At 45.3% G+C, this 20,000-nt stretch overlaps 2 protein-coding genes across 2 annotated transcripts in view; one reads left to right on the top strand and one right to left on the bottom strand.

Annotated features, from left to right (window-relative positions):
- LOC139376660 (von Willebrand factor) overlaps positions 1 to 2,128 on the top strand; it is a 228,581-nt gene extending 226,453 nt beyond the window's left edge. Inside the window, exon 54 of the mRNA XM_071119496.1 lies at positions 1,390 to 2,128. Coding sequence (XP_070975597.1) covers positions 1,390 to 1,575 — 186 coding nt within the window. The 3' untranslated portion in view covers positions 1,576 to 2,128. The remainder of the gene's footprint in view (positions 1 to 1,389) is intronic.
- The window catches only part of LOC139376666 (mitochondrial glutamate carrier 1-like), a 273,532-nt gene that overhangs the window by 137,214 nt on the left and 116,318 nt on the right, over positions 1 to 20,000 (bottom strand). The window lies entirely within an intron of this gene.

The following is a 20,000-nucleotide window of genomic DNA, read 5'->3' as shown; positions in this document are numbered from 1 at the left end:
TCAGGAAGTTAAATCTTGGTCGCAAATAGGTCTTCCAAATGGACAATGACCCAAAGCATGCTTCTGAAGTTGTGGCACAATGGCTTAAGGACAACAAAGTCAAGGTATTGGAGTGGCCATCACAAAGCCCTGACCTCAAACCCATAGAAAATGTGTGGGCAGAACTGAAAAAGCATGTTCGAGCAAGGAGGCCTACAAACCTGACTCAGTTACAACAGGTTTGTCATGAGGAATGGGCCAAAATACACCCAACTTATTATGGGAAATTTGTGGAAGGCTTCTTGAAACGTTTGACCCAAGTTAAACAATTTAAAGGTACTGCTACCAAATACTAATTGAGTGTATGTAAACTTCTGACCCACTGGGAATGTGATGAAAGAAATAAAAGCTGAAATAAATCATTCTTTCTACTATTATTCTGACAGGTCACATTCTTAAAATGATGTGGTGATCCTAACTGACCTAAGACCGGAAATTTGTACTAGGATTAAATGTCAGGAATTGTAAAATACTGAGTTTAAATGTATTTGGCCAAGGTGCATGTAAACTTCCGACTTCAAATGTATATTTTTGTGTGCTCTAGGGCGGCTATCAAGGCTCAGGAAAAGACCCAGGTACAGACAGTTTCGATGTAGCAAAAGTTAATTACAAAAACAGGGGGGCAGGCAAACGACAGGTCAAGGGCAGGCAGGGGTCAGGTACAGAACAGCATGCAGGCTCGGGGTCGGTGCATGCATGGGTCAGTAATCCAGATAGGTGTGACAAGGTACAGAACGACAGGCAGGCTCAGGGCAGGCAGAATGGTCAAAACCGGGAAAACAAGAACTAGAGAAAGACAGGAGCACGGGAAAAACACAGGTATAAATACACTGGGGATACTGGGGAAGATGGGCGACACCGGGAGGGTGGAGACAAGCACAAAGACATGTCACACTCTGAAACAGATCAGGGTGTGACAGCAACAGTGTCTAGATAGAATTTGTATTTGTTGTCTTGGCTATTGGACCTTTTTTGGAACACCATTATTTTTGTTTTACTGAGATTCACTGTCAGGGCCCAGGTCTGACAGAATCTGCGCAGAGGATCTAGGTACTGCTGAAGGACCTCCTTGTTTGGGGACAGAAGCACCAAATCATCACCAAACATTTGACTTCAGATTCTATTAGCGTGAAGCCGGGTGCTGCAGACTGTTTTAGTGCCCCCGCCAATTCATTGATATATTTGTTGAAGAGGGTGGGGCTCAAGCTGCATCCCTGTCTCACCCCACGGCCCCGAGGAAAGAAATCTGTGTGTACATTGCCAATTTTAACTGCACACTTGTTTTTGTGCCTATTGATTTTATAATGATTTTCCTCTTTTTCTCTCTCTCTCTCTTTCTCTCTCTCTCAGGGGAAGTGTCGTAGTAAGAGTGTATATTCCCTGGAAACTAACGCTGTGGAGAGGGAGTGTGTGTGTTGTGCTTCTGTGGCGACAGAGCCTCTGAGCGTTCCGCTGCTGTGTTCTAATGGAACACTGACACATCACAACGTTCTGTCTGTCACTGCCTGCGACTGTCTGGCCCAGCACTGCACCTAGAGAGAGAACTGAATAAAATTGAGAGAGACAATGTGTGTGTGTGTGTGCCCTGATAAACATGTACTCAAATAAACAATTTGGATATTCTCATTCTGTCTGTCTGTCTGTCTGTCTGTCTGTCTCTTTCTTTCTCTTTCTCTGTCTGTCTGTCTGTCTGTCTGTCTGTCTGTCTGTCTGTCTGCATGCATGCTTGTTCTGTCCCGTGTGGCTCAGTTGGTAGAGCATGGTGTGTGCAATGCTAGGGTTGTGGTTTCAATTCCCATAGAGGACTGTATGAAAAAGTACAAATATTTCTGCACTCACTAGGGATGTCAATTATTCAACCTGCTGTCAGACCCTATGGATGCTCTAGTCTAAGGCACCTGGTTCAGTTGTGTTTAGGAGCATTTTTAAAATATATTTTAAGAAATATTTGAGCTGTGTTAGTTACATGCATGCCCCTCTCTCGCTATTGATTTCAACTTGATAATCGATGATTGATTGACAAAACAGTGTTGAATTTCTATTTCTGTTTTGGTGACCCTCGTATCAAAATACAAAATTCCTAAATCTACAGTGCCTTGCAAAAGTATTCATCCCCCTTGGCTCATGTTGTATACAGATCAACACCTTAGAGACAGTCATACTAGATGTTGTATACAGAGAAACACCTTCAATAAAGACCCTCATGCTAGAAAGTTCTACACAATGGTGTAAAGAACTTAAGTAAAAATACTTTTAATTACTACTGTAGTTTTTTTGGGCTATCTGTACTTTACTTTACTATTTATATTTTTGACAACTTTTACTTTTACTCCACTACATTCCTAAAGAACATAATGTACTTTTTAATCCATACATTTTCCCTGAGAACTAAAAGTACTCGTTACATTTAGAATGCTAAAGCAGGAGAGAATTATGGCACCTGTCAATATAACGCTTTGTCATCCCTACTGCCTCTGATGGTGGACTCACTAAACACAAATACTGTGTTTGTAAATGATGTCTGAGTGTTGGAGTGTGCCCGTCTGTTTGTAATTGAAAATAATACGAAAATCGTGCCGTCTGGTTTGCTTAATATATGTAATTTGATGTATAGCTTTGACTAGTGCTTTGTACTTTTCCTCAAGTATGACATTTGAGTACTTTTTCTACCACTGTACTTAAGTACACTTAAAACCAGACACCATTTTCTCAAGTAGTATTTTACTGGGTAACTTTCACTTTCACTTGAGTCATTTTCTGTTAAGGCATCTTTACTTTTACACAAGTATGACAATTGAGTACTTTTCCACCACTGGTTCTATACAGATCAACACCTTAGAGACCCTCATACTAGATGTTGTATACTGATCATCACTTTAAATCTTTTCTGAGCGTAGAGGTCAAAAGAGGGGTGGAGAGGGTGAGGGAGGGACCATTTGTCCGTGTCCCTCAGGCTGGGGGATGTTACTTATATTACCGTAGGGTGTGCCTTAATTAAGATCTCCAGACGAGCCTGTATTGCATGGGGTGGATCGGTGCACAAACGCTGCAACGGCAAGAACCAAGGGGCCAAGGTTTGGGGGAGGTGACTCCCCTTCTAATTGTAAATGCGATCCTCCGGGGGTGTTGTGGTCAGCTTTGGATTGTTGGTCCCCGTCATGTTGTGGGTCCTCGTTGTAGTCAATGGTGGTCGTAGTAGTTATTGAAGAGTGGATGGGCGGACGGAGGGGCAGATGGAGGGGCGGTCGGGCCGGCCTGATGGATGGACTGATGAGCCGGTGGTCGAGTAGGTCGACAGGATTGGTTGGTGTGGAGGTAAGTAGATACAGTGCCATGAAAAAATATTCGTCCCCCTTGTCGTTTTTCCTATTTTGTTGCATTACAAGCTGTAATTTAAATAGATTTTGGGGGGGATTTCATGTAATGGACATACACAAAATAGTCAAAATTGGTGAAGTGAAAAAAAATTATTGTTTCTAAAAAAGTCAAAAAAATAAAAAAAACGGAAAAGTGGTGTGTGCATATGTATTCACCCCCTTTGCTATGAAGCTCCTAAATAAGATCTGGTGCAACCAATTACCTTCAGAAGTCACATTAGTTAACCCTTTTGGGATAGGGGGCAGCATTTTCACTTTTGGATGAATAGCGTGTCAAGAGTGAACTGCCTCCTACTCTGTCCCAGATGCTAATATATGCATATTATTAGTAGTATTGGATAGAAAACACTCTGACGTTTCTAAAACTGTTTGAATGATGTCTGTGAGTATAACAGAACTCATATGACAGGCAAAAACCTGAGAAAAATCCAACAAGGAAGTGGGACATATGAGGTTTGTAGTTTTTCAAAGCTGGGCCTACCGAATTCTAAAGAGTAGAAAAGTTGTAAAAATTGTTTCAAAAAAAATCCCAGATAAAATTCAGGGATATGTAGGAGACCTTGATGGTCTGTCATATTATAATACAGACATTAAATCTAGCTGGTCTGCCATAATATAAAAGAGACAGTAGATCTTGCTGGTCTGCCATAATATATTTGAGACAGTAGATCTTGGAGGAATGTCATAATATATTAGAGACAGTAGATCAAGCTGGTCTGAAAAGGATAATAGAGACACTAGATCTAGCTGGTCTGTCATAATATAACAGAAAGCTAGATCTATTGTCTCTATTGTATTATGACAGACCAGCTCGATCTACTGTCTCTATTATATTATGACAAACCAGCTAGATCTTCAGTCTCTGTGTCTCTATTATATTATGACAGACCAGCTAGATCTACTGTCTCTATTATATTATGACAGACCAACTAGATCTACTGTCTCTATTATATTATGATCAGTCATAATATAATAGAGACATAGAGACAGTAGATCTAGCTGGTCCGTCATATTATAATAGAGACATAGAGACAGTAGATCTAGCTGGTCTGTCATAATATAATAGAGAGTAGATGTAGCTGGTCTGTCATACTATAATAGAGACAGTAGATCTAGCTAATAGAGACAGTAGATCTAGCTGGTCTGTCATAATATAATAGAGACAGTAGATCTAGTTGGTCTGTCATAATATAATAGAGACAGTAGATCTAGCTGGTCTGTCATAATATAATAGAGACACAGAGACTGTAGATATAGCTGGTCTGTCATATTATAATAGAGACAGTAGATCTAGCTGGTCTGTTATAATATTATAGACACAGTAGATCTAGGTGGTCTGTCATAATATAATAGCGACAGTAGATCTAGCTGGTCTGTCATATTATAATAGAGACAGTAGATCTAGCTGGTCTGTCTTAATATAATAGAGACAGTAGATCTAGCTGGTCTGTCATAATATAATAGAGACACAGAGACAGTGGATATAGCTGGTCTGTCATATTATAATAGAGACAGTAGATCTAGCTGGTCTGTCATAATATAATAGAGACAGTAGATCTAGGTGGTCTGTCTGTTGGGGCGGCAGGGTAGCCTAGTGATTAGAGCGTTGGACTAGAAAGGTTGCAAGTTCGAATCCCCGAGCTGACAAGGTACAAATCTGTCGTTCTGCCCCTGAACAGGCAGTTAACCCACTGTTCCTAGGCCGTCATTGAAAATAAGAATTTGTTCTTAACTGACTTGCCTAGTAAAATAAAGGTAAAATTAAAAATTAAAAAAGAATATAATAGCGACAGTAGATCTAGGTGGTCCGTCATATTATAATAGAGACAGTAGATCTAGCTGGTCTGTTATAATATAATAGAGACAGTAGATCTAGCTGGTCTGTCATAATATAATAGAGACAGGAGATCTAGCTGGTCTGTCATATCAAAAAAGAGATAGTAGATTTAGCTGGTCTGTCATAATATAACAGAGACAGTAGATCAGGCTAGTCTGTCAGGTTCCGTTTTAGGACCACTATTGTTTTCACTAAATCAAATCAAATCAAATCAAATTGTATTTGTCACATACACATGGTTAGCAGATGTTAATGCGAGTGTAGCGAAATGCTTGTGCTTCTAGTTCCGACAATGCAGTAATAACCAACAAGTAATCTAACTAACAATTCCAAAACTACTGTCTTATACACAGTGTAAGGGGATAAAGAATATGTACATAAGGATATATGAATGAGTGATTGATGGTACAGAGCAGCATAGGCAAGATACAGTAGATGATATCGAGTACCGTATATACATATGAGATGAGTATGTAAACAAAGTGGCATAGTTAAGTGGCTAGTGATACATGTATTACATAAGGATGCAGTCAATGATATAGAGTACAGTAGATACGTATGCATATGAGATGAATAATGTAGGGTAAGTAACATTATATAAGGTAGCGTTGTTTAAAGTGGCTAGTGATATATTTACATCATTTCCTATCAATTCCCATTATTAAAGTGGTTGGAGTGAGTCAGTGTCATTGTCAGTGTGTTGGCAGCAGCCACTCAATGTTAGTGGTGGCTGTTTAACAGTCTGATGGCTTTGAGATAGAAGCTGTTTTTCAGTCTCTCGGTCCCAGCTTTGATGCACCTGTACTGACCTCGCCTTCTGGATGATAGCGGGGTGAACAGGCATTGGCTCGGGTGGTTGATGTCCTTGATGATCTTTATGGCCTTCCTGTAACATCGGGTGGTGTAGGTGTCCTGGAGGGCAGGTAGTTTGCCCCGGTGATGCGTTGTGCAGACCTCACTACCCTCTGGAGAGCCTTACGGTTGAGGGCGGAGCAGTTGCCGTACCAGGCGGTGATACAGCCCGACAGGATGCTCTCGATTGTGCATCTGTAGAAGTTTGTGAGTGCTTTTGGTGACAAGCCAAATTTCTTCAGCCTCCTGAGGTTGAAGAGGCGCTGCTGCGCCTTCTTCACGATGCTCTCTGTGTGAGTGGACCAATTCAGTTTTTCTGTGATGTGTATGCCGAGGAACTTTAAACTTGCTACCCTCTCCACTACTGTTCCATCGATGTGGATCGGGGGTGTTCCCTCTGCTGTTTCCTGAAGTCCACAATCATCTCCTTAGTTTTGTTGACGTTGAGTGTGAGGTTATTTTCCTGATACCACACTCCGAGGGCCCTCACCTCCTCCCTGTAGGCCGTCTCGTCGTTGTTGGTAATCAAGCCTACCACTGTTGTGTCGTCCGCAATCTTGATGATTGAGTTGGAGGCATGCGTGGCCACGCAGTCGTGGGTGAACAGGGAGTACAGGAGAGGGCTCAGAACGCACCCTTGTGGGGCCCCAGTGTTGAGGATCAGCGGGGAGGAGATGTTGTTGCCTACCCTCACCACCTGGGGGCGGCCCGTCAGGAAGTCCAGTACCCAGTTGCACAGGGCGGGGTCGAGACCCAGGGTCTCGAGCTTGATGACGAGCTTGGAGGGTACTATGGTGTTGAATGCCGAGCTGTAGTCGATGAACAGCATTCTCACATAGGTATTCCTCTTGTCCAGATGGGTTAGGGCAGTGTGCAGTGTGGTTGAGATTGCATCGTCTGTGGACCTATTTGGGCGGTAAGCAAATTGGAGTGGGTCTAGGGTGTCAGGTAGGGTGGAGGTGATATGGTCCTTGACTAGTCTCTCAAAGCACTTCATGATGACGGATGTGAGTGCTACGGGGCGGTAGTAGTTTAGTTCAGTTACCTTAGCTTTCTTGGGAACAGGAACAATGGTGGCCCTCTTGAAGCATGTGGGAACAGCAGACTGTTATAGGGATTGATTGAATATGTCCGTAAACACACCGGCCAGCTGGTCTGAGCATGCTCTGAGGGCGCGGCTGGGGATGCCGTCTGGGCCTGCAGCCTTGCGAGGGTTAACACGTTTAAATGTTTTACTCACCTCGGCTGCAGTGAAGGAGAGGCCGCATGTTTTCGTTGCAGGCCGTGTCAGTGGCACTGTATTGTCCTCAAAGCGGGCAAAAAAGTTATTTAGTCTGCCTGGGAGCAAGACATCCTGGTCCGTGACTGGGCTGGATTTCTTCCTGTAGTCCGTGATTGACTGTAGACCCTGCCACATGCCTCTTGTGTCTGAGCCGTTGAATTGAGATTCTACTTTGTCTCTGTACTGACGCTTAGCTTGTTTGATAGCCTTGCGGAGGGAATAGCTGCACTGTTTGTATTCGGTCATGTTACCAGACACTGATTAAAAGCAGTGGTTTGCGCTTTCAGTTCCACACGAATGCTGCCATCAATCCACGGTTTCTGGTTAGGGAATGTTTTAATCGTTGCTATGGGAACGACATCTTCAATGCACGTTCTAATGAACTCGCACACCGAATCAGCGTATTCGTCAATATTGTTATCTGACGCAATACGAAACATGTCCCAGTCCACGTGATGGAAGCAGTCTTGGAGTGTGGAGTCAGCTTGGTCGGACCAGCGTTGAACAGACCTCAGCGTGGGAGCCTCTTGTTTTAGTTTCTGTCTGTAGGCAGGGATCAACAAAATGGAGTCGTGGTCAGCTTTTCCGAAAGGGGGGCGGGGCAGGGCCTTATATGCGTCGCGGAAGTTAGAGTAACAATGATCCAAGGTCTTTCCACCCCTGGTTGCGCAATCGATATGCTAATAAAATTTAGGGAGTCTTGTTTTCAGATTAGCCTTGTTAAAATCCCCAGCTACAATGAATGCAGCCTCCGGATAAATCGTTTCCAGTTTGCAGAGAGTTAAATAAAGTTCGTTCAGAGCCATCGATGTGTCTGCTTGGGGGTGGATATATACGGCTGTGATTATAATCGAAGAGAATTCTCTTGGTAGATAATGCGGTCTACATTTGATTGTGAGGAATTCTAAATCAGGTGAACAGAAGGATTTGAGTTCCTGTATGTTTCTTTCATCACACCATGTCACGTTAGCCATAAGGCATACGCCCCCGCCCCTCTTCTTACCAGAAAGATGTTTGTTTCTGTCTGCGCGATGCGTGGAGAAACCCGTTGGCTGCACCGCCTCGGATAGCGTCTCTCCAGTGAGCCACGTTTCCGTGAAGCAAAGAACGTTACAGTCTCTGATGTCCCTCTGGAATGCTACCCTTGCTCGGATTTCATCAACCTTGTTGTCAAGAGACTGGACATTGGCAAGAAGTATGCTAGGGAGTGGTGCACGGTGTGCCCGTCTCCGGAGTCTGACCAGAAGACCGCCTCGTTTCCCTCTTTTTCGGAGTCGTTTTTTTGGGTCGCTGCATGGAATCCACTCCGTTGTCCTGTTTGTAAGGCAGAACACAGGATCCGCGTCGCGAAAAACATATTCTTGGTCGTACTGATGGTGAGTTGACGCTGATCTTATATTCAGTAGTTCTTCTCGACTGTATGTAATGAAACCTAAGATGACCTGGGGTACTAATGTAAGAAACAACACGTAAAAAAACAAAAAACTGCATAGTTTCCTAGGAACGCGAAGCGAGGCGGCCATCTCTGTCGGCGCCGGAAGTATACTTTACCTCTTGGAGATGTTATTCGAAAACATAATGTTAACTTTCACTGCTATGCGGATGACACACAGCTGTACATTTCAATGAAACATGGTGAAGCCCGAAAATTGCCCTTGCTAGAAGCATGTGTTTCAGACATAAGGAAGTGGATGGCTGCAAACTTTCTACTTTTAAACTCGGAAAAAACAGAGATGCTTGTTCTAGGTCCCAAGAAACAAAGAGATCTTCTGTTGAATCTGACAATTAATCTTAATGGTTGCACAGTCGTCTCAAATAAAACTGTGAAGGACCTCGGCGTTACTCTGGACCCTGATCTCTCTTTTGAAGAACATATCAAGACCATTTCAAGGACAGCTTTTTTCCATCTACGTAACATTGCAAAAATCAGAAACTTTCTGTCCAAAAATGATGCAGAAAAAGTAATCCATGCTTTTGTCACTTCTAGGTTAGACTACTGCAATGCTCTACTTTCCGGCTACCCGGATAAAGCACTAAATAAACTTCAGTTAGTGCTAAATACGGCTGCTAGAATCCTGACTAGAACCAAAAAATTTGATCATATTACTCCAGTGCTAGCCTCCCTACACTGGCTTCCTGTCAAAGCAAGGGCTGATTTCAAGGTTTTACTGCTAACCTACAAAGCATTACATGGGCTTGCTCCTACCTATCTCTCTGATTTGGTCCTGCCGTACATACCTACACGTACTCTACGGTCACAAGACGCAGGACTCCTAATTGTCCCTAGAATTTCTAAGCAAACAGCTGGAGACAGGGCTTTCTCCTATAGAGCTCAATTTTTATGGAACGGTCTGCCTACCCATGTCAGAGGCGCAAACTCGGTCTCAACCTTTAAGTCTTTACTGAAGACTCATCTCTTCAGTGGGTCATATGATTGAGTGTAGTCTGGCCCAGGAGTGGGAAGGTGAACGGAAAGGCTCTGGAGCAACGAACCGCCCTTGCTGTCTCTGCCTGGCCGGTTCCCCTCTTTCCACTGGGATTCTCTGCCTCTAACCCTATTACAGGGGCTGAGTCACTTACTTACTGGGGCTCTCTCATGCCGTCCCTGGAAGGGGTGCGTCACCTGAGTGGGTTGATTCACTGATGTGGTCATCCTGTCTGGGTTGGCGCCCCCCCTTGGGTTGTGCCATGGCGGAGATCTTTGTGGGCTATACTCAGCCTTGTCTCAGGATGGTAAGTTGGTGGTTGAAGATATCCCTCTAGTGGTGTGGGGTTAGGGTTAGGGTTAGGGTTAGTTTGTCTAGTTTTGAGTCGGTTGATCCACTTCCATCTCTGACACGTGGAAGCCGAAGGGGGGGAAGGGAGGGGTGTGCACTCCACATCATATACGCGCGGTCCGGAGGGGTCCGGGCGCGGCCGGCCAAAGTAGTAGGCCCCATGGTTGCCCACTTGTAGATTAACCCGTTGGTTGGGTTAAAAGACTGTCTGTCAGTAGGTTTTAGGTTTAGGTATAGTTTTTAGAGTGGTTAAGGTTAGGTTTAAGGTTAGGGTAAGGAATAGTTGTTTTAGAGAGGTTAAGGTTAGGTTTAGGTAAGGGTTTTTTAGAGTGGTTAAGGTTAGGGTTAGGTTTAGGGTTAGGTATAGTTTTTCAGAATGGTTAAGGTTAGGTTTAGGTAGGTCTGTCAACTCAACTTAGGATCAGGCAAAACCCTTGAGTTGCGTACCTTATGCAGGTCCGGTCCTCGGTTGGTTGCCATGTGTCCATGTCGAGTGGTATGGTCATGATGTCTAGGTCCGCTATGTCAACGGAAGTGGAAAGCATAGTGCAACCTAGGAGTTTACTCTCTGTCGGATCCTTCTTTTTTAGCTCTACGTTGTCTATGTATTTACTACCGTGTTCGTCAGTCTTTGATCCTGGAGGTTTTCAATCATGTGTGTAATTAGGAGTTATTCCCTTCCAGGATCCTAATTCCAAATTAACCCATGTCTAGTCAAATCCAGCTGGTCTGTATGGGTATACTCGGCGTAGGATCAGGCAAAACCATCGAGTTGCGTACCTTGTGCAGGTCCGGACCTCAGTCGGTTGCTATGTGTCCCTGTCAAGTGGTCAGTCTTTAAACTACCAGTGGTTTGAGCAGACAAAAACCCAGAAGGCGAGCCCTCTCTATGTCCGCCATGCATCCACCCTTGGAGTTCCGTCCTGTGTTTCAGTGGGTGTATGGAGGGTTTAGGAACAGACAAACCTTCTCTGGCTTACGTATAAAACGTCCGGCAGTAGTAGAAGTTCATTGTCATGTGTCCACCCCCACCATCTCAGTCGTAGGTGATTCAGTGGTTTTGGGTAATAGTGACCAGTGGAGTTACTCCCTTCCAGGATCGTAACGTTTCCAGAGGTATATTATCCCTAGACAGTGAATTTGTTCGTAGTCCAGGTAAAAAAAATGGTTCGGTTGTCCAGGCTAAGTACGGCGGGGTAAGGGATCCCCCCAGGGGAATTATTCCGTGGGATCCAATTCTCCGCCAGACATCATCTGGGCACCCCAGGGGTTACACGGCCGACGCGAGTCCCCAGCCGCAGCGCCCGACCCAAAGACCCACTTTTCGAGGACTTAACTGCCCCAACCCGCTCGGATAAAACACGCGCTACTGAACATACTGTCAATCCAATTCTAAACTGGGGTAGATAGTCGTTCAGCGCGTTACGTGAGTCTTCGTGTGTAATGGGGCTGGGAGGGTTGAGCCGATTGGTCTGCCAACAGAACCCCGAGAGGTCCCGAAGGAGTCCGGTCTATCCATATCCTCCTGTCTTCTTGCTTGGTGTATGGAAGGGCCTATTTTCTTAGGGTCCAATCGCTGCGGGGGAGTCGCCAAGGTCGGGGTCCCCAGAGTAGTTGGAGAAAAAAGGTTCTCGTCCGTTGGGGGTGCTGGTGGGTGTCTCCAAAAAATATTTTAGAAGGATGGTAGGTTGGTGAAGGTTTTTTTTGTTTAAATTTGGTCTATTTGTGTTCTATTTTATTGTTTCTTTCTGTCAAGGGTCCATGGTCATGGTAACTCTTACTTCCAGAAACAAAACAAAAAAGAATGTGTAAGTAAAAGTAACTAAAGGTAAGTATTTTTTTTTTTGAGAGTCCGTGGTCACGGTAACTCTATAGTGCTATTAGAGGTCTATTTTTGTGGTCTAAATGACCCCCTATTTTTTATATGGGAGGTGGGGTGTGTTAGGTGCGGGTGCAGTGTATGTCCAGATGTTCCTCAGCTGTAATGGAAGCCTCAGTGGTGGTCCAGCCTGTGGTAGTGGTGTTGGTCCTGGAGGGGTTTTAGGAAGGTCCATCCTTGGCCCATGAGTCTCGGTGGGATTCTTTGATGTCTACGTTGTGGTTTTATTTTGGAGGTGGCTGCTGACCAAGGAATCCTTGAGTTTTTTTTTTTTGTGTGTGTTCCCTTTGAAGAGAGAGTAGATTTTTGGAATGGAGACATCATTTTTTGGGGGGATGCGAGTAGCCACTCGGAAGCTGGGTGAGTTGTATGGTGGGGGTAGGCCATCAGGTATGGTGGGGTTGATCCGCTTCTAGCGCGAGTTCTTTTGACATCGGTTCCCGTGGGAAGTGGTGTTGGTCCTCGAGGGGTTTGGGAGGTCCATCCTTGGTCCGTGGGTCCCGGTGAGATTCTTTGGTTCCTTTGTTGTGGTCTTTAGAGGTGGTTGTATACCAAGGAATCCTTGAGGTTTTTTATTCATTAGGGAGGCCAGGATCGGTGTGTGAAGAGGGAGTATTTGTTTAGACCGTAGACTGTTCTGGATGTGGGTCGCCATCCGATGGCTTGGTGAGTTGTATGGTGGAAGTGGGCCATCGGGTGTGGTGGGGTTAGGCCTCTATCTTGGGAGAGTTCCTTTAACATTGGTTCTTGTGGATCTTGGGTTGGTGAGACCAGGTTGTCCCGTGTTTCTCAGAGTGGTAGTGGTGGGGGTCTGGTTTTCCAAACGGTTTCTTATATTTTGCTGTGGTATTGTGCCACCTGTGGAGGTATTAACCCTGCGGTACTGGATCGGTGAGGGCTTAGTCTTTCGCTGGGTTTTGCTGCTGGATGGAGCAGGTGTGTTGATCCGGTCCGTGGGGTTTCTGGAGGGGGACAGAGCACGGGGTCAGGGTCCACAAATCGATAGCTTCTGTTGGGTTGTAGGAAGTTTATGGTGTTTTTGGAATTTCCTGCAGCGTCTTTAGTGTTTGTAAAGGTGGTTTGGTTTTGGGGCCCTCTGGTCCTGTGTGGGGGACCGTCCTCTGGGGTGTCCACGTCCTATCTCTCCACTGGATTGGTGGGAGCTTCGCCTTTTGGCTGGGTTTGCTGTTTTGATGGAGTGGGTGGGTTAATCCGGTCCGTGGAGTTTCTTGAAGGGGACAAATCATGGAGTCAGGGTCCAAGAATGGATAGCTTCTGTTGGGGTGAAGGAAGTTGGTGTTCTTTGAGTTTCCTGCAGATTCTAAGTGCTCATAAAGGTGGTCCGGTACTGGTGCCCTCTGGTCCTATGTGTGGGACCGTCCTCTGGGGTGTCCACGTCCTATCTCTCCATCCTATGGTGTGGTGAGCGGTGGTGGTATTCTGTTTGAAGAGGTGACCTGTTAGGTAGATTTGAGGCATGTCCTTCTCGAGGGGCTAGGTGTCTAGAAGGTCCTGGATTCCCATCATGTTGGATTGGCTGTGGGTTTGGTTGCCTGCTGGGGATGTCATCCAGTGGTTCTGTCCAGCAATCCCATGAATGATGGTGTTGACTGGGAAGAGTATGTGGAGATAGATGGTTGTGGAGTTATAACCTGTTCCTGCTGATTATCATTCCATACCACCCAGGTCTGGGTATGGGATGGAGATAAAAAATCAGAGGCCACATTAACACTCTGCCTCTGTTACGTTCCCTCAATCACACTGGTCAGGGTATGATGTGGGGGAAGGTTAGGAGGGTTTGTGTTGCCCAAAAGGAGCCCTTCCCTATGTCAACCTTGTGAGGGTATGACCGGGTCTCTGGGTCCTCTGTTATGGTGGGGGTTTGGCCGCTTTTTTAGAAGGGTTTCTTTGTTCTCGGTTCCGGTTGGTCTTGGGTTTGTGAGGCCGGGTTGTCCTGTGTGGTCGGGGTTGTAGTGGTGGGAGCCTGTTGTGCTATTCGTTGAAGCCTGAAAAAAGACGTTATGTTAGGCGAAGTCGACGTTCCTACAATGAGACTAGGTTGCCAGTCTAAACTTTTTTCGGCTGGCCCCTCTGAGCGTCTCTTCTTAAAAGGTGTAGAGGGTCTAAGTGATTATCTATGCCCCGTCGAAATTTTTGGGCCCGGTTTGTAGGTGGAGTAGGGGGTCTGAGTTGCCATCAGAGTGCCCGGGGTCCTTGTTGTCTCATAGATCATCCGTTGTAGTGTGTCCCTGTGTAAAACTCAAAATAAGTGTAAGAGAAAAGTGCAAATGAAAATAGGTAGCCAAAAGGAGATAACCCCGAAGTCCGTGTGGAATCTGCCTTCCTTACAGCATCACAACGGATCTAGGGGCAGCCCAGCCACGACGCGTTTCTGCCTTACTCGGCTTCATCAGGTGGCAGGGAGGAGAAAAGAAAGGTGCAAAAATAGGTGCACTTGGTCGTAGTACGGTGAAAAGGCCGTATTTTGGACCAGAGAAAATAGGGTGTGTGTGTAGGTGTATATGTAGTTGAGGCTCGATGGTCTGGAGGTCTATGAATTTCTGTTGAAGAAAAAATGCCAAAAAGGGCGTTGATTCTCTGGAGGATGGGTTCCGTGATGTAGGGGTACCTAGATTTTAGGGGAGAAATCGCAAGGATTTAAAAACGGCTCGGAGTGGTCCAGATTCGGGGTGTAGCATGAAGCTATTTTAGGGGCCTTTTGTTCAAAAGGAGTAGAGGGATATTCGTGGGGAGTGTGGAGTACCAGCTGGCGGCTTGGTCCAGGTGAGGTGTATCCATGGTGTAGCATGGGGCTGGGGTCTGGTCTTTCAGTCGGAGTAGTCATCTTGGGTGCAGTTCTTTTGTAGAGGTCCAGCTTGTGTCTTCTCCAGGTGAAGTGCCTTCAAAAGATGTTCAGGCAGAATGGTACTGAAGCTGAGGGATGCTCCTCTTTTATAGGAAATGAGGGGGGTGTGGTTTTGCCAGGTGTCGAATCCGATTGGTGCATGAGGTGTGCATGCGGTGTTCATGTGAGAGAAACGACCGTGGCTTGTCCAATGAGATCGCTTGGCTTTTGGGGAGAGGCGTCTAGTAGTCTGTTATGTGATGGGAAGGCCTCCGTCGTTGATTCCAATGGGGAATTGTATAGGAGAAGTAGACACTTTGCTTTTGGGGTGCTGTTTGGGTTGTGGGTGTCCGAGAGGTACCAGGTGAATTTTAAGTAAGACTAGAAGTCCTAGGGGTCAAGAGGAGCTATACGTGGAGTTCCTGTGATTTGTAGAAGTATGATAGATCCTCCTGTAAAAAGTGTGTGTTTGACCTTTGTGTCATCATTGACTTGTGTGTTAGCGTTGGGAGCGGTCTGCTCTGGTAGGGGGTTTGGGGTTGGAAATACCCGAAGGTGAGGTTCTGTGGGTCCAGGAAAGGTAGATGATAGAGTGGACATCTGTGGGTTCCTGTAGAATTTTTAGTTGGGGTTCTAGGTGACCCATAGGTCTGGTTATAGGTCTTTGAATGTGGTTGAGTTATTTTTTCCTCCGATTTTTGTGGAGTCACGTTTACTCATATGTAGTAAGGTGCGATGTGCAGGGAAGAGTAGTAGCCGTGGTTCTTTGGTCTTTTTGTGGTGTTAGAGGGCTTGAACTTTGTTTCTTTATTGAGGGATAGTTGCAGGTAGGGTTACTAGGGGGGTGTTCCTTTTTCCTCGGGTCGAGAATGGTGCTGTTTATATCTTTGTTAGTTGGCGCTTATTAGCGGAGTTTGTAGCTTTGATCGCGTTCCTGTCCACTTGGGTTCCCGGATATGCGGTAGATTTGGCCTTTTTGCCGTGTTCAAGTCCACTTGGATTATGGGATGTACGGATCCGAGAAAACTATTTATGCTGTTTCCAGTGATGTGTGTCCTCCGGAGTTGATGCAACCTGTCCTGTGAGGGATACTTTACCTGGGGGGGGGGGGGGGGGGTCGGGAGTTGAATAATGATGTTTACTCGTGTGAGAGAGGTTTTTGATCCAGATGGATGGTTTTAGGTGGTTCCTTTTTGGTTGTCCCATGTATGTACCTGTGATGTACAGTTGACAGGCATTCCTGGTTTGAGGCTTGTAGTGTGGGTGGGTCTCCTATGGGTGGGGGTCTTACCTGGGTTTTTGGTTTGTTTGTGTATGGTGCAGAGGTGTGAGTGGGGTGGACCTATTTTATAATTTTGTTTCTTTTTGCTCCTAAGTTGGAAATACGGTCATCTGGGTTTCTGTGGGAGGGTAGGAGTCTGTTTCCACTGTGTCAGGGTGGTGATGTTTTGTTCTTTGGTGAAAAAGAAGGGTGGGGGTTGCCTCTTAGTTGAACAAAAATAGAGGAGGTGATGTATATCTGAAGGTCAGGGGCTGTTTGTAGAGTTCTTGGTCTTTTGATGAAAAAATCTTGGTTTTGAGGGTGGAGAAGGCTTGGGGTAGGTGGTTCTGGAGTTCTTCATCGTTCTAGTTGTATCTCAGGAGAAAAAGTGTGTGTTGGTGGAGGTCTCAGGAGTGATGTCCTTCAGAGATTTGGTAGAGTTATTTTACGTTGTATTAACCTGTTAAGCCTATAGGGGCGCTATTTCATTATTGGATAAAAAAACCGTGCCCGTTTTAAGCGCAATATTTTGTCACGAAAAGATGCTCGACTATGCATAGAATTGACAGCTTTGGAAAGAACACAGTCTAACGTTTCCAAAACTGCAAAGATTTTATCTGTGAGTGCCACAGAACTCATTCTACAGGCGAAACCAAGATGAAACGTCAAACAGGAAATGAGCAGAATCTCTGAAGCTCTGTTTTCAAATGTCTCCTTATATGGCTGTGAATGCAGCAGGAACGACCATGTGCTTTCTGTGGTTTCTTCAAGATGTCTGCAGCATTGTGACTATTTGTAGGCATATCATTGGAAGATTGGCCATAAGAGACTACATTTTCCAGGGGTCCGCCCGGTGGCCTTTGTCTAAATTCGTGCGTAATCTCCAGTTGCGGTCAATTTGTCCTGGGATTCAGAACGGAACGCACACTTCCACGAAGGATATATCATCGAAGAGATATGTGAAAAACACCTTGAGGATTGGTTCTAAACAACGTTTGCCATGTTTCAGTCGATATTATGGAGTTAATTTGGAAAAAAGTTCGGCGTAATTGATGACTGGATTTTTGTTTTTTTTTGGTAGCCAAACGTGACGCACCAAACGGAGCGATTTCTCCTAAACAAATAATCTTTCAGGAAAAACTGAACATTTGCTATCTAACAGAGTCTCCTCATTGAAAACATCTGAAGTTCTTCAAAGGTAAATGATTATTTGAATGCTTTTCTGGTTTTTGTGAAAGTGTTGCCTGCTAAATGCTAACGATAATGCTAACGCTAAATGCTACGCTAGCTAGCTACTGTTACACAAATGATTGTGTTCCTATGGTTGAGAAGCATATTTTGAAAATCTGAGATGACAGTGTTGTTAACAAAAGGCTAAGCTGGAGAGCTAGCATATTTATTTCATTTCATTTGCGATTTTCATGAATAGTTAATGTTGCGTTATGCTAATAGCTTGCCGGGATAAATACACTCCTGGATACAGGTTTTTTTGGTAGCCAAACGTGACGCACCAAACGGAGCGATTTCTCCTAAACAAATAATCTTTCAGGAAAAACTGAACATTTGCTATCTAACAGAGTCTCCTCATTGAAAACATCTGAAGTTCTTCAAAGGTAAATGATTTTATTTGAATGCTTTTTGGTTTTTGTGAAAGTGTTGCCTGCTAAATGCTAACGATAATGCTAGCGCTAAATGCTACGCTAGCTAGCTACTGTTACACAAATGATTGTTTTCCTATGGTTGAGAAGCATATTTTGAAAATCTGAGATGACAGTGTTGTTAACAAAAGGCTAAGCTTGAGAGCTAGCATATTTATTTCATTTCATTTGCGATTTTCATGAATAGTTAACGTTGCGTAATGGTAATGAGCTTGAGTCTGTATTCACGATACCGGATCCGGGCTGGGTAGATCAGAGAGGTTAAATCTAATGATTATTTTTAACCTGTTCACCATCAAACCATTTCCCAATGGAGTATACTGGGCGTAAAATCAACACCCCTAGAAAAAGCCTGATTTGAGATGATCCCGGGTAATTTAAAGGGATAAAAATGTCCATGGCTTGCTGCGTCCAGATCCCCCGGCAGGCAATGCAACGGTGACTGGCTAGTGTTTGTTTGTCTAGTTTTGAGTCGGTTGATCCACTTCCATCTCTGACACGTGGAAGCCGAAGGGGGTTAGGTTTAAGGTTAGGGTAAGGAATAGTTTTTTTTAGAGAGGTTAAGGTTAGGTTTAGGTAAGGGTTTTTTAGAGTGGTTAAGGTTAGGGTTAGGTTTAGGGTTAGGTATAGTTTTTCAGAATGGTTAAGGTTAGGTTTAGGTAGGTCTGTCAACTCAACTTAGGATCAGGCAAAACCCTTGAGTTGCGTACCTTATGCAGGTCCGGTCCTCGGTTGGTTGCCATGTGTCCATGTCGAGTGGTATGGTCATGATGTCTAGGTCCGCTATGTCAACGCTGTGTGCACTCCACATCATATACGCGCGGTCCGGAGGGGTCCGGGCGCGGCCAGCCAAAGTAGTAGGCCCCATGGTTGCCCACTTGTAGATTAGGGTTTAGGGTTTAGGGTTTAGGGTTTAGGGTTTAGGGGTTAGAGGGTTAGGGGTTAGGGGTTAGAGGGTAGGGGTTAGGGGTTAGGGTTAGGGGTTAGAGGGTTAGGGGTTAGAGGGTTAGGGGTTAGGGGTTGGGTTAGGGTTAGGGGTTAGGGTTAGGGTTAGGGGTTAGGGTTAGGGTTAGGGGTTAGGGTTAGGGGTTAGGGTTAGGGTTAGGGTTAGGGTTAGGGGTTAGGGTTAGGGTTAGGGGTTAGGGTTAGGGGTTAGGGGTTAGGGTTAGGGGTTAGGGGTTAGGGTTAGGGGTTAGGGTTAGGGTTAGGGTTTAGGGTTAGGGTTAGGGTTAGGGTTAGGGGTTAGGGTTAGGGTTAGGGTTAGGGGTTAGGGGTTAGGGTTAGGGTTAGGGTTAGGGGTTAGGGTTAGGGTTAGGGTTAGGGTTAGGGTTCTAGTTTTGAGTCGGTTGATCCACTTCCATCTCTGACACGTGGAAACCGGAGGGGGGAAGGGAGGGGTTGCACTCCACATCATATACGCGCGGGTCGGAGGGTACGGGCGCGGCCGGCCAAAGTCGTAGGCCCCATGGTAGCCCACTTGTAGATTAACCCGTTGGTTGGGTTAAAGGACTGTCTGTCTGTAGGGTTAGGGTTAGGTAAGGTTTTAGAATGGTTAAGGTTAGGGTTTGGGGTTAGGGTAAGATATGTTTTTTTTAAAGAAGGGTTAAGGTTAGGGTTAAGTTTAGGTATGGGTTTTGGGATGGTTAAGGTTAGGGTTAGGGTTAGGGTAAGGTATAGAAGAGGTTAAGTTTAGGTAGGTCTGTCAACTCAACTTAGGATCAGGCAAAGCCCTTGAGTTGCGTACCTTATGCAGGTCCGGTTCTCGGTTGGTTGCCATGTGTCCATGTCGAGTGGTATGGTCATGATGTCCGGGTCCGCTGTGTCAACGGAAGTGGAAAGCATAGTGCAACCTAGGAGTTTTACTCTCTTTCGGATCCTTCTTTTTTAGCTCCATGTTGTCTATGTATTCACTTCAGTGTTCGTCAGTCTTTGGTCCTGGATGTTTTCAATCATGTGTATGATTGGGAGTTATTCCCTTCCAGGATCCTAATTCCAAATCAACCCATGTCTAGTCGAATCCAGCTGGTCTGTATGGGTATACTCGGCGTAGGATCAGGCAAAACCATCGAGTTGCGTACCTTGTGCAGGTCCGGACCTCAGTCGGTTGCCATGTGTCCCTGTCAAGTGGTCAGTCTATAACCGCCAGTGGTTTGAGCAGACAGACACCCAGAAGGCGAGCCCTCTATACGGTTG

Source organism: Oncorhynchus clarkii, chromosome 2 (assembly GCF_045791955.1).
Source record: "Oncorhynchus clarkii lewisi isolate Uvic-CL-2024 chromosome 2, UVic_Ocla_1.0, whole genome shotgun sequence".
Lineage (NCBI taxonomy): Eukaryota > Metazoa > Chordata > Actinopteri > Salmoniformes > Salmonidae > Oncorhynchus > Oncorhynchus clarkii.
Note: the sequence above shows the minus strand (reverse complement) of the source record. Positions and strands in the feature narration are given on the sequence as shown.